Source organism: Gymnodraco acuticeps, unplaced genomic scaffold (genome assembly GCF_902827175.1).
Source record: "Gymnodraco acuticeps unplaced genomic scaffold, fGymAcu1.1, whole genome shotgun sequence".
Taxonomy (NCBI): Eukaryota; Metazoa; Chordata; class Actinopteri; order Perciformes; family Bathydraconidae; genus Gymnodraco; species Gymnodraco acuticeps.
The window spans coordinates 1062183-1076622 of NW_022990764.1; the positions used below are offsets into that span (position 1 = coordinate 1062183).

The 14440-nt window shown below is 39.5% G+C and overlaps 2 protein-coding genes across 5 annotated transcripts in view; both read left to right on the top strand.

The window, feature by feature from the left end:
- myo10l3 (myosin X, like 3) overlaps positions 1–9448 on the top strand; it is a 69155-nt gene extending 59707 nt beyond the window's left edge. For all 4 annotated transcript variants that reach the window (XM_034232349.1, XM_034232350.1, XM_034232352.1 and 1 more), the window contains 15 exons: positions 2040–2283; positions 2418–2513; positions 2717–2810; positions 3255–3310; positions 3426–3568; positions 3751–3945; positions 4098–4255; positions 4670–4793; positions 5126–5423; positions 5532–5739; positions 5915–6051; positions 6196–6319; positions 6400–6855; positions 7503–7694; positions 7792–9448. In XM_034232349.1, the coding sequence (XP_034088240.1) occupies positions 2040–2283; positions 2418–2513; positions 2717–2810; positions 3255–3310; positions 3426–3568; positions 3751–3945; positions 4098–4255; positions 4670–4793; positions 5126–5423; positions 5532–5739; positions 5915–6051; positions 6196–6319; positions 6400–6855; positions 7503–7694; positions 7792–7896 (2630 nt within the window). In that variant the 3' untranslated portion in view covers positions 7897–9448. The remainder of the gene's footprint in view (positions 1–2039; positions 2284–2417; positions 2514–2716; positions 2811–3254; positions 3311–3425; positions 3569–3750; positions 3946–4097; positions 4256–4669; positions 4794–5125; positions 5424–5531; positions 5740–5914; positions 6052–6195; positions 6320–6399; positions 6856–7502; positions 7695–7791) is intronic.
- A 921-nt stretch (positions 9449–10369) lies between these two features.
- Positions 10370–14198, top strand: pttg1ipb (PTTG1 interacting protein b). Its single transcript, XM_034232354.1, has 7 exons — positions 10370–10561; positions 10914–10975; positions 11149–11257; positions 11888–11990; positions 12374–12439; positions 12805–12851; positions 13317–14198. The coding sequence occupies exons 1-7, from the start codon at positions 10459–10461 to the stop codon at positions 13358–13360; spliced, it is 534 nt and encodes a 177-aa protein (XP_034088245.1). The 5' UTR covers positions 10370–10458; the 3' UTR covers positions 13361–14198.
- The last annotated feature ends 242 nt before the right edge of the window (positions 14199–14440 follow it).

Sequence of the window (14440 nt, forward strand, 5' to 3'; positions counted from 1 at the left end):
CGTGCCATAAAATGCTGCTTCTTATTTTAAGTTTCGTTGCCTCCGCTCTGTGGGGGGGGGGGGTTAATCTGCTGGTGGACTACCTGAGAGATATACAGCAGGAGAACACGCCGTCCACCGCGGAGAATAAACAGAAGGGCAACCATGACAACCATGCTCCGGGGTGTTCTTCGCTGCTTTTGGTGTATTTTGTGGCGACAGCAGCGCCACTTACAGGCCTGGCATATGTACTACAGCGTTTCCAGCATTTCCAGCGGTCTAGTGTGAACGGACACGTTAATGAATCGAATGCGTGTGAACGGAAGACTTTTTTGCGTTTGCGTATGCGTTTTACTGTATGCGTCCTCGTGGGGCCGGGGTCTAAGCCAAACTATATCCGGTCACAGAGATCTGCTATTTTAAAGTAAGGTCAACACATATCGACCCTAAATATAGTCTATATTAAGAACGAGAAAAGTCTTAACATATATATCGTTTTTTGTAAACATATGACAAATGTGTGAGGGTGATGACCCCTGGGTATTTGTGAGGGAGCTCCTATATGGCATTACCCCGCTGAAGCTCACCAAAGTTTAATATATTTCATAGTTCAAAGTTTTGTCAATTGTTTTGTTTATTGGTCAAATACTGGTTTCTGATGGTTTCTGAGGAGTTCTACTGGAATGAAAGAGTACAGAAGCAACAAAGCAGCATACTGCATTAAACCTGACCTTCACAGAGAGGTTGAAGTTCATGTGGAGAGGAGGCTTCAGTAGTCTGTCTGCACTCTGTTTAGTTGTGCTATCTTACAATCAATATGTGACCTGCTCCATCCAAATCAGTCGCATTGCCCCGAAGACACATTTTGAGTTGTATACACTGCTGGAAAGAGGAGATTCCTAGCTTTCTAATGATATCAGGATTGTTTTTGTACTCCAAATATTAAGCGAAATATGTCACATTATATAATGACTGTCACAGTCATCATTTTGAGAAAAAGGCCTTCAAAGTTTCCTCTTCTCTGGAATCCATCGATCTGATTGATTATTAGCAAATTATCAAAATACTACGGAGGGAAGATATTTTCGTTTGGAGGGGAAGCTCGCGAGTGTGTGTGTGTGTTTGTGTATTTTTGCGTTTGTGTGTATTGTGTTTGTTTCCCGGGGAAAACCCTCACGAGAAACACCGGCTGTTGTTATGCCTGCTGTGACGTTAAGTTACTCCGTTCTCCACTTGTAATTATGCCGAAGCTTCAAAGCTGTATTTATCATCTGAATTTGCCGAAACAAGTTTAATATTCTGAAAGCCAAGACTTTGTTTAATTAAAATCAGATAAAAACAAACTGTAACGGACCCTGCCGTGTTATCTATGATTACTATACTCTTACATTCATAATGTCAGCCGGAGGGAGGGGGGGCGGCGCTGCGGAAGAGCAGATTGCGAATGAGAGGTGCCTGTCTTCGTCCCTTTACAAGCTTCAAACATGTATTTATCGTGTGTTTTTGGAAATAAAAGTTTCATATTCTGAAAGCCAAGACTTTGTTTGTTTAAAATCAAACAAAACACCCGAACCCCGAAAAAATAGTTTTTTACGTAAATCCACGTTTATTTTGAAATGAGCCGTTGCGACTTCCGACTGATTTCGATAGAGCGGGTCACAGAGTAAATGTGAGGTAAAGTGTGTCGCCAATGTAACCGGTTAGAACTCGAAGTTGCGATGAGGTCTTAAAATGTATGGAAAGGGTCTTAAAAAAGGTCTTAAAAGGTATTACATTTGACTTCAGGATTCCTGCATAGACCCTGCTTTACCAAATCACTACCCAGCAGGCACACATCATTTTAGCAGCTGAACGTGGCATTTCTGGTTGTTTTATCAATTAAAAAAACAGTCTTTCTTTGTTTACTGCTTAACTTTGTCTTTATGTTTCAGTACTTGTATTCTCTGCTTTAGCTGTTTGTTAGCTATTAAATGATTGTGTATGGGTGTCTGTTTTACAGCTCCCATAACACTGAGATTTCCTATAAAACATTAATAAATGAACATCCTCTCCGCCTTCAGGTGGTCTGATGATCCCCTGGCGTCGGCGCTGGTGTGTCCTGAAGGACGAGACCTTCATGTGGTATCGGGCCAAGCAGGACTCCCTCAAATCCGGTTGGCTTTACAAAAAAGGAGGAGGAATGTCCACCCTGTCTCGGCGCAACTGGAAGATGCGCTGGTTTGTTCTGCGGGAGTCGAAGCTCATGTACTTTGAGAGCGACAGCGAAGAGAAGCTGAAAGGAACCATCGATGTCCGGACAGCCAAGTAAGACCCTGTCCTCCGATGTTGGGATTCAAATATATATATTTTACTTTTCTTACCTATTTTGGGGGTTTCATTATATGTGTCAAAGAAGAACAGAACAATATAAGTTTTTGTCTGACTGTGTGTTTCTGTAGGGATATAGTGGACAATCATGAGAAGGAGAATGCACTGAATATTGTGACTGACGAGAGGACCTACCACATCTATGCTGAGTCCCCAGAAGATGCCAGGTATGATATATCCATAGATTCTATAGATATCATGTACTTACTGTGTCTGTTTTGTATGTGGTGTTTTTCTTTGTCATAATCTCTGTTAAATCCATGTGTGGGATAAAGTTCCCCCTTGTGGTTGCCAGAGGAAATTCACAATGTCATTTTCAATTATATGTTTGCTGACTGTTATATTCTGAACTCCCTCTGACCCCATCCAGTGGTTGGTTCAATGTGCTGAGTCGGGTCCACAGCGCCAGCCCGGAGCAGCTCCTGGAGATGAACCATGAGCAGGCCAACCCCAAGAATGCAGTGGTGAGTGCTGCTTCACCTCGCCTGAGCCCCAGCCTCAAGTCAACATCTTTCAGCCGTTATGATGAGGCGTGTAACTGAATCAGTCAAAGTATGATGGTCCAGATTTGGGTCATATGGTTATTTAAAGTGAAGAAGCAAAATACACACACTGGTTTATTATTGTCCCTTTGTACAGTATGGTCAATCAAATATTGCAGTGGTGTTAATAGGATTTAGCAGATTTAGAAATGAAATGAAAATCAACAGGATAACAAAATAATGGAAAGAGAAGCATGAAAGCCACATTACATAGAAATACAGTTACCAGTATGTACAATATGATTATTATTATGATTAACTGCTCTATCAAGGGGTCAGTATGTATCAAACGAAGAGTTTGTCAGAAATATGCCTTTGTGACCCAAATTTGCAAACAAGTCATTCAAATGTCCCTTTTGTCTCCAGGGCACACTAGATGTGGGCTTGATTGATTCTGTTTGTGCATCAGACAACCCGGACAGGTAAGGAACAACGATAACACTACAGGATCTATTCAGACTGCAGTTTTAGTGGAACTGCAGCATGTACATATCAAATATAGGGATAACAACACTGTTCATGTGATCTGTTTTGCAGACCAAACTCGTTTGTGATCATCACGGCTAACCGAGTGATCCACTGCAACACAGACACAGCTGAGGAGATGCACCACTGGATCGGCCTGCTGCAGAAATCCAAGGGAGACTGCCGGGTTGATGGACAGGAGTTCTTAGTCAGAGGTCAGTCAGTTGAGACACACTCTGGGATGTTTAGGATGTGAGAGTTGATTCTTGTAATTGTGCGGTAGGATACTTCTGTTTAGCTGAAAAGATCCTGCCCGGAAAAAACCAACATGCTATGAATTAGGTAAAAAAAAGTTAATATTAAACAAATATTTACAACAAGATGTATCTTCCCTCAGGCTGGCTACATAAAGAGATGAAGTCAGGAGCAAAAAGCTCTTCTCTGAAGCTGAAGAAGCGCTGGTTTGTTCTCACTACAACCTCTCTGGACTATTACAAGTCGTCGGAACGCACCGCCTCCAAACTGGGAACTCTGGTGCTCAACAGCCTCTGCTCCGTAGTGCAGCCGGACGAGAAAGTCTTCAAGGACACTGGTCAGTTCAGAGTCAACGTTATTCTCAGTCATCTTGAGCGACAGAAATATACTGATATATTGAGTTTAAGCTTTGGTCTCTTAAAGGTATCTGATCGTTTTTAGATGTAAACATTTTGTACGGCTTCTAATGACTTTGTTTTCTTGACACAGGTTACTGGAATATAATAATCCATGGGCGTAAACACTCTTACCGACTCTACACCAAAATGCTGAATGAAGCCATGCGGTGGGCGAATGCCATACAGGGAGCGATAGACAGCAAAGTTCCCATTGAAACGCCAACGCAACAACTCATCAGGGACATCAAGGTATTAAAGGATTATTCTGCGTGCTTCTCTCTGTTACTAATGTCATAGACAATATCTGATTGTCTGTGTGCAATGTCTGACGAGATTAATGTGTCTCATATAATAATATTTATAAATGTAATTCTGCTCTACATGCTCTTAACATATTGATATTTTTGAACTCCAATTATGTTCAGTCATGCAAACCTTTGGCAGGGACACACACTGTAGTAAAGTGAGGTACTTCTACTCACTGAGTGTGTGCCGTGATTTTCTTAAATGCTCACCTCTTTTTCTACCACATAACTGTTTACTGCAAATATAATGCTCATCACTGATATTTCTATTCTCTTATTTGTTACTTTAATTGCTCTACTTTGTCGTGAAGTTAATTCATGACCACTCGACTAAAGGTCCCGTCTTCTGTTTGTCCAGGAGAGCAGTTTGAATGTGGAGGCTGTGGAGCAGACATACTGGAGGAACCCCATCCTGAGATATACCCAGCATCCTTTGCACTCCCCTCTTCTACCTCTGCCCTATGGAGATGTCAGCGTCCACTGTGAGTTCAGTGGCCTGCAGCAACTGTTAGCAAGCTGTTCAGGACTTCTATTAATCCTGACAGAATCAAATACTCTATTTACATTGTTTGACGATACACAAAGCACATACTCCAATCTTTTTCGCTTGTTACAGTGACACATACCTCAATAGATGCATGTATATGTTTATGCCATTTAAAAGCCTCCTAGTTTTTGAATGCACTAAAATAAACCTTTAAAGCAAATATTTACCATAATATCTGAAAGTGATCTAATATTATTTTACTACTATCAAAAAGAATTGTAGTTGCCTTGCTTGAATTTAAATCCTCCGTCTGTCCCTCTCTCCCAGTGCAAAAGGAGAAGGGTTATACCAGCCTGCAGGATGAGGCGGTGAAGATTTTCAACTCACTGCAGGAGATGGAGGCCGTGTCCGACCCCGTGCCAATCATCCAAGGAATCCTCCAGACCTGTCAAGACTTGAGGCCTTTAAGGGACGAGGTTTACTGTCAGCTGATCAAACAAACCAATCACGTCCCGCACCCAAACAGCCTGTCCAATCGCGCCCACTGGCATCTCCTCACTTGTATGAGCTGCACCTTCCTGCCCAGCCGAGGTATCCTTCGCTACCTCAAGTTTCACCTCAAAAGGTACAGTGAATGTCTGGTTATGCCATGATTCATAACAATCCTATAGTCAAACTGACAAAGGGGTGACACCTCGACTTCACTGTCTTTGTGCCTTTGTGTTTTTTAAAGGATTAAGGAGCTGTACCCCGGCACAGAGATCGAAATGTTCGCCCATTTCGTTAGTGAGTCTCTGAAAAAGACCAAGAACAGGGAGTTTATTCCCTCTCAAGAGGAAATCGTGGCACTGCTTACCAGACAGGAAATGACCACCACAGTGTACTGCCACGGAGGAGGCTCCTGCAAGATCTCCATTAACTCACACACCAGTGCTGGAGAGGTAAGCTGTGGTCATTGCTGCACAGACTAGTTTAAATGTTCCTTTTGGAAGATATCGTTGCGATTACCTTACACAAACTCTGATAAAGATATGTTGTTTTTATGCTTGGCTAGAGAAGGAGTTTTACTAATGCAAACTGAGGATTATGATTGTTATCTTGTGTTGCTTTTTCCAGGTGGTGGAGAAGCTGATCCGAGGTCTGGCTATGGAGGACAGCAGAAACATGTTTGCACTCTTTGAACACAACAACAATATAGACAGAGCTGTGGAAAGCCGAGTTCTTGTGGCTGATGTTTTGGCCAAATTTGAAAGGTATTCTAACATTCCTGGTTACTTTTATTACACATTATGTTTGATAACATTATTTAAAATTAGGCCCCTGTTACATAGGATATTTAACATATGCAAAGCCAATATTTAGATGGGTAAATGACAGGTTTGTGGCTTTTCCAACAGACTGGCTGGCAGTGAGGAAGCTGAGGATGAAGGCCAATGGAAACTCTATTTCAAGCTTTACTGCTTCCTGGATGTGGAGAGCATGCCTAAAGAGGGGGTGGAGTTTGCGTTCATGTTTGAGCAGGTGTGTTTTAATCTTCTTCATACACCTTTTATAAAGGTTCATTCACAAGTCGGTGCTAATGATGATGCTGTTCTCTTCAGGCACACGAGAGTTTGACCCGCGGCCACTTCCCCTCCCGAGAGGAGACCCTGCAGCACCTGGCCGCTCTGCGCCTGCAGTTTCTGTTCGGTGACAAAGCGAAGGTCACCTGGACTCTGGAAAACGTCTACCCTGTGGGTCGCCTACGCAACCGCATCCTCCAGTTCACCAAGGTGGGAGCAACCTCAGGGACAGGCCAAACTCTGGAGCGTCGGAGGACCAGCTTCCTGGACGGGACCCTGCGACGGGGGCTGAAGACCGGCTCAATGAAGAAGCAGCGCATGGAGGAGGAGCAGATGTTGGAGATGTGGATAAAGGAGGAGACGTCTGCCACCAGGGCGAGCATCGTGGAGAAGTGGTCCCGCCACACCGGGGTGGACCAGCACCAGGCCATGCTCAAATACATGACCATCATCAAGGAGTGGCCTGGATATGGATCCACACTGTTTGACGTTGAGGTAAGTTAACGCAACTTATACTAGATGTGTTGAAGAAGATCAGTTTTAGCCTTGAAGCCTGAAAAGCGTTATTTGCACTTAACCTAATAGAACAAAAGTAATAACCCTCATAATGAAATAACTTGTTCAATATTGTGATACAAATGTCCTGCCTATATTGTGGTAACATGTGTCCTCATCATCAGTTGAACACATCATTGCCACATAACAATGTATAATACCACTTGTATCCTGTTGTAAATGTCAAATTCAACATAAAGCCAAACATAAAATCAGTGTCAATGGTCACTCATAAGAGTATAATACATTTTGTAAGCTTGCACACTTTACAAAGAGCATCCTCTTTTACATTCTTAGATTTTCAGTCAAAATGATTACAATACTAGTTTTGGGGAAAAACGCCCCATCTGAAAGGTAATATATTATTCGTAAATATATCAGTCAGAACAGACAGGTAGGTCCAACAATTCCTTTAATTGGGATTAAAAACATTTTTGATCAGGATAAGGGCAAATGTATTACATTTTCAGGACATAATTGCATACAGGCCTTGATACTGGTCCAGCAGATCAGTGTGTAGTTACCTGCCAGCCCATTGCACATACTGTCTTAAGTTTATATCTCCCTGTGTTTGTGTGTTTTTCTAGTGCAAAGAAGGAGGCTTCCCTCATGACCTCTGGTTGAGTGTGAGCGCTGAAAATGTGTCTGTCTTCAAGAGAGGAGAGCCCAAGCCTCTAGAGACCTATCCATATGAACACATTGTTTTCTTTGGCGCTCCGCAGCCATGCACCTACAAAATCACCGTGGATGAGAGAGAAATGCTCTTTGAAACACCCCAGGTACGTCATATTTCCCACAGATAAGATTGTGTGTGTTTGAGGGAACAGGATTTCAGAATGTGCTTATCTTCTCTGATTTTGTGTTTCATCTATACAGGTTGGAGAGATCACAAAGATCATGAAAGCCTACATAAACATGATTGTGAAGAAGCGCTGCAGTGTGAAGTCTGTGTCCAGCTATGGAACTAACTGGATCAGGTGATGGACTTGACAGGATTCAAAACATGTTCAGATAAAGATAACCCGAGAGAAGAGGAGGGGACGGCACCATGAAAAAGAATCTCCTCGATAGAGATTGTGTTTCAGAGGTTTTCACTGACTACGTAGCAACGCAGAAAACAACTCCATCCAGAGAAATTCATTTCCACAAAGAGACAGAAAAGGCTCTTGTGCTTGTGGCAAAAGTGGCAACATTCAAGCTAAGCACCATTTTAAGCTTTACACTCGTCCCGTGTTGCTAACCTCCATACAGTCTCCAAACATGACACTCCCTCTCATTAGTTACACTGGTCATTTCTCACCTCTTGAAATGTATATTCATGTATATTTTTGTGGATTTGAAAGAAAAACAAATCAAAAAGACCCTACCCCTTTGTCTCACATTTCACAACAGATATTTATTTGACTTCTGAATCCAAAAGTGTACAACATAAATCCAAACTAGATCAAAGAATGTGTTTCATTGGCAGACTGACTGTTGTCCTCAATTGTAATGAATGTTCTCCTAAATGGAGATTCCCTCAGGTTATTGTGCTTGCCTTATTTAAGTATTCATTATTATTCTGGACTGAAGGATTGAGTGCAGATTCAGTTGTAGTTATGGCTTTCACCGCTGAATGTGCTACAAAAGCAAATCCCTAATAAATACAAAAAGAAGGAAGTTCCACATGAACCACTGCATCAGTGGAGATGCAACATCTATAACCACTGCAGTCGAGTATTTTGTCCTAAGACACAATAACTAAAATAAGTAAAACTATGTTGCGCTTCTCTCCTAGAAAAAGTACTTTGTGTATGTTGTGTGCAGACTTTAGGTTAAGTTGCTGAAACTGATGTTCCAGGATGTGTTTTTAGAAACAAGTAGGATATTGCTTGTTGAGTGTGTCTGTGTCTAAAGATTGTTTAACTGTGTTTTTTCAGTGATGTCAAAGGCCATGTTTGGGTGGGTGTATTTATGTATGGAAGTACCAATGGATTGGGAGCGTAACAGTCTGAGTGAGGTTATTGGCATGCTGGAAATGTATTGATGCAGTCGTCATAGTACTTTTGTTTCTCTTTTATTGGTGCATTCTGAGACACAGACATGTAGATTCAAACACGTTGTTCATAACTATTGATTTTCTTCATTTTGCGCCCTGTTTCTTATCTTTTGTCAACGCAAACAAACTTTTGTGTGTTGCCCTCGACACCGAACATGCTCAATTCCTTCTGTTAATCTTGTAAGATAGTTTCTCTCTTCCAAGTAAATGAACACAAAGGATGCCTATGCCAGTCAACTTACAGTATAGTTCATGAGTATGATCCAAACATTACGAGCTTAGTATTTACCTCACGATGCATTACCGTCTTCCGTCACTCTCCAATCGTACTCACTTGGGAGATCTGGTCAGCTGCCGGCGGCCACACCAGAGACTGATCTTGCCATTGACGATGACTGTATTTCTGAGATTTCTGATTATTTTGAAGAAGAAAAATCAGAAAATGTTTTATATCAGAATTTAAAGATGCTTTAATAAATTATTGTATTTGAAAAATGTGTTTTGTTTGTTATTGTCTTATTGTCAAATTAACTGAAATTGTTTCATGTGATTTTATTTTAATGTTTATTCCAAGTCTTTTGTTCTGTACCTCTCTTTGTCGAGGGGACGGTCTGAGCGAAGTGACCTGAACGCAGCATAGAACTTAAGCAGAGGTTTGTTCCAAAATAAGCATGATTTTAATATACTGCATACATAAGAGACCTCTTATTAACTGTACTGGATCATCATGCTGTGGAGAACTCTATTAAAAGTAAAATACCATTCAGAATAATGCATTATGTTAAATTGTGTTTTTATAACTATTGATGCATTTATGATGTTAATCACTTTAATGTTTTGGTTGGTCAATTTGGGACTGATTATACTTACTGGATGTGCTGCTATGTAGCTCTATGAATTTCCCCCTGGTGATCAATAAAGTATTATTAGTAGTAGTAGTACAGTAGTAGTAGTTGCAGTATTATTATTAATAATATGCGCAGGAGAAATTAAATGATCAATTATAAAGCTCAACGGCCTCTTGTAATTCCAATGATATCTAAAAACCTTTATCTATCTTAAAGTGTCTTTCACCAGACGAGGACTTTTATTTGGAAATTTCTTCCGAGAGGTTCGCCTCATATTTGGTCATTTAATAAGGTAACATAAAAATAAAAAACAATTGCAGTTGCTTTTCTGGTCACTAGTTTAACAAAGGAAAAACAAATGAGAAGTTACACTGCCTTGGAACGTTTCAAATTACATATATATAAATTACATATATATATTTTTTTTGTTTTTTTGTTGCTGTTTCAAAAAATGCTGTTGTCTCGACAATCTCCTCTCTTTTACATTATATACAACCAATAAACTTATTTCCTGGCATCACTAAAATATGTTTGCAGCTGTTTCGTGAGACGAGCGTCAGGGGTTGATGACGTCAGAGGGGTCCACCCTCCGGACTGAGAGGTTAGTGTTGCTGTTGTTTCTCGCAGTCCGCACGAGCTCCCTCCACTCGCTCCACAATGGCCGGAGTTAACACACTTTCAGCCTTTATTTTAGCCTTCATTTTCTTCGGTGTTTTTATAACCACGGAGGCGCAGACTTCGACTCCTGCTCCAAACACGAGTAAGAGTGTTTTTATTTTATTTAAGACTGAGGCGTTGTGCTTTGTTGTGTACAGTAACAACTGGGTCAGGGGGTGGTCACATGATAACAGAACATGGATTATGAGCAAAGATTATCATCTTAATTCATTGTGATGGCTTCCAAACAAACTTTAACTAAGTTTCTCTGTAATGTGAATGTGTGTCACTGTAAACTCTGTTGAGGATTTTTCCCAGTGGCCAGAAATGTTAACTTCCAGTAAGATTTGATTTCCTTTCTTTTTAGGCCATTTATACAACTGCTTGAATTTACACCATAAAAGGAAGGTCACTAGGCCCTATAACCTACTATATAACAATCTGTAACTTGTCAGTTTCAGTTCCCTGTGCCTTGAGATCCAACACCAGCTGCTCTGAATGTCTGCAGAATGTAACAGTAAGTATGTTCAACTCCAGCCAAACACAGATAGTAAGATAAGATAAGATAAGAAGTACTTTATTGATCCAAATTTGAAACATTTTTGCAAGTAACTTTCTTCAGTGTTGTTAGTAATACTATGACCAACAATATGATCCTAAGCACAGTGTTTGTTGCTGTTTTTGTTGCAGTGTTTGTGGTGTACACCAACCAAACAATGCTTGGACTACCCAGTGAGGAACATCTTGCCCCCCAGGAGTGTGTGTCCACTGAATGATGCACGATGGGGGTTGTGTTGGGGTAAGACTCCCTACGTTTACGTTACACTTAAATGTGAAAAAGGCTCAGTCAACCCAAGGCCTCAGATCACCATTAATGCCAACCTGATGTCGCTGTGTCCTTCAATTATTATCGCAATATCAATATATTGTCCGGGTCATTTTTCAAAATAGAAATGACAAGCATTCTTTTGTCACTACTTTGTTTTTTTACTTGATAGTCAAATCAATGTTAAACAGGCAATTGTAAGACCTCAACTCATGCTTCAGGTATGCTGATGGGCATTTATGACTATTTTATGATATTTTAGAAGTCAAACAATTAATCAATCCAGATAATAATCAATAATACAAATAATTACAGCCCTAGTATATGACATATATCAGACAAATACTACTTTTGTTTTGTTTACCAATAGTTAAAAAAATGTATGCGACTAGTTTAGTACTTTTAAATAATACTGATTGAATGAATGAGTATAGTGCCAATTCTCCAAAGAAGAACCATAACCCACTTTTAAATGACGACAATGTTCTGGTCTACTAAGAGCCCAACTGCTTTTGTCCAACCGGAGCTGAAGTGTCTATTGCGATGCATTGAGTCATATTCAGTGCTTCCTTTTTCACTGTGTATCTTCCTTTTTATTTCCAGTAAACTTCCAGATTTTGATCATCACCATGTCAGTGCTGGGAGGCGTCATCATCATCAGCATTCTGGTTTGCTGCTTCTGCTGCTGCAAGTGTGAAAGAGTTGGGTAAGCATTAAGCCATGTGAAGTGCTGGCTCCGAAATGTGGTTTAACATGGCAGGAGGAGGACGTGGAACACAATGGGTTGATTTTCTGCGAGGCCAGGCTGATACCGCCGTCTCCAAAAGCCTGCCAGAATTTGTAGCTGCAGCTTAGTTTTGAGGAAAAAACATTAATCTTTCTATTTAGAAGTGGTCTAGCCTTTTGTTAATGTAATAATGGCTTTTGGATGATGAGGAGATGGATATACATTTGAAATATAAGACTGATTAACTGTTGCATGCTCCATTACGTGCTGTATTAGGCTGAATGCAAAGCACATCAGACTCACTATTGTCATTTATTTTTGCAATGCATATATATGTATAATCACATATTCTTTTATTTTAGGAACAAGAGAGAAGACGTGAAGGTTGAGCGGCAAACCCGTGCAAGGAAGAGCCGTCAGAAAGCAAAGTAAATGGCTATGAGGACGGGATTTAAAAAAAGATAAAATAGAGACCCTTATTACTGGTACTGTCATTATACTGTAGATATAACAAAACAACTAACATAAGAGTGAGTCTCCTGCACTACATTTTGTTGACTGTCCACATCATTATGTTGATAAAAAACATTAATAAGGACATTTAAAGAAAACTAATAGTATTTCTAATATCAATATTTCTATATCAAATGTGAAATAGGGTTTTTGGTATAAACTACAGCCCTCTACAATAGTACTTTGTTTTGATCCTCATTGAGAATTCAAAATGTCTAGATGTGAAGGCATCCACTGTTCTCTGTTGTCCAACAATTTGTCTTTGTTTCTCTCCCTACAGGAGGACAGAAATGCAGATGAGACATGACGAGATCAGGCAAAAATATGGTGAGACTATTTCCTTGTTTGTGCAGTTTAAGTGGGTAATAAATGTACTTTTTGAATTAAAAAAAAGATATCTTTGTTTACATACTCAATGATGAAACAGTTGCAAAATGAATGTATAATGGGATACAATTAAAGAGACAACATGAGATAAAGATAACAACATTTGAGCCGATAAAACAAGAAAACAGCATTTAAGTCATCACAAATCAAGAGAAAGAAGCAATGTAAAAACAACCAATGTAGTACATTAGCTCCATCTACTGGATACAAATGACTCTGCATAAACAGTGTACATTTATTTTCCACATTTTTATTTAAATTGTTTTTGGGGAAAACAAGCAATTTAGAAATATGTTTGCTTTTAGAAAATTGTATTTGCATCCAACTTTCAAAACTCTTTCAATACAGTGCAATGCCGGAAGCCATAACATGCTTATATGATTTGTTCTCTATTTTTATTTGTAGGTGTTGCAAAGGAAAACCCATACGCCCGTATGGACGATCATTAAGAAGAACCTCAGCGATGATTCCACCACCAACAATCCTTAAGTTGATCTTATTGATGCCAGTAACATTAAGATATGAAACTGTGATGATCTGATTTCATTTCAGTGTTTGTCAAAAAATGTCACCAAGATGTTCTGAATTTATTTTTGATTAAGTGTGCACCATATTTTACAGTTTCCTTCACCTAATATTTCATATTTTATGCACATTGTTTTCTGCTGTTAAACCAGGTTCATATTTATTTTGTCTTTTCATAATATGAGATTCTGTTCAGTTCAAAGCATATTGTCCAACAAGCTATACAAACTCACTGTGTTATTTTGCATAACATGCAGCATTGTTAGTTTTGTACAACTCAAGAGAAGTTCAGAGCAATTGTGGTTCTTAAATAACAGCAGTTTCATTTGAGTTGTAATACGCACTATTTTACTGATCTGTTCTGAAAGTACAACATTTATTTTTATATAAAACGTTTATAACATGTGACTTAATGGATGAAAGAAATGTGTTTTCTTGAACCACATGCGAGTGATTTGATTATTGTGCAGTTTTTGTTTGAAACCAATTGGGACCATTTTTACTTGCTTGTAAAGTGCTTTTAGCACCAGGAAAAGCGCTATATAAATAACATGTTTTATTATTATTACTACGATTTATAACATAAATACATTTGAATTTTCTTTTGTGACTTAAAATAAGTAAATCAATTTCCATAGTTTACAAATGTCATAATTTCCCTGACACACCTTATCCAAAGACTTTTACAGAAACAAGAGGATTCAAATGAAACTGTTCTGTACTGAGAGAAATAATGGAACTATTAAACCCAGTGGAAAGTAATTTCATGTGTGTTTTCATCTATCTCTCACTTCACCAAGGAAACTAATATTCGTAAGTTTTTCTCTATCTATTCATTCATGTTGCAGTTCCTGAGAGCAATGTGTTCTTCTTGGTTTGTTGTGTTTTGTTTCTGAGTCCCAATGCAAATGTTGTTTTAACTATTTGGATCTTCGGTCAAATGCAGAAGGGCCCTTTTGTTTTCCCTATCTCGCGGGAACGCGCAAATTAGCTCACGTATCCGC

Excerpts from the sequence above, each read along its gene's own strand:
- pttg1ipb (XM_034232354.1), top strand. The coding sequence starts at position 10,459 with ATGGCCGGAGTTAACACACTTTCAGCCTTTATTTTAGCCTTCATTTTC. Across the intron at positions 10,562-10,913 it reads GACTCCTGCTCCAAACACGA|TTTCAGTTCCCTGTGCCTTG; the intron begins GTAAGAGTGTTT and ends GTAACTTGTCAG. Across the intron at positions 12,852-13,316 it reads CGAGATCAGGCAAAAATATG|GTGTTGCAAAGGAAAACCCA; the intron begins GTGAGACTATTT and ends TTTTATTTGTAG.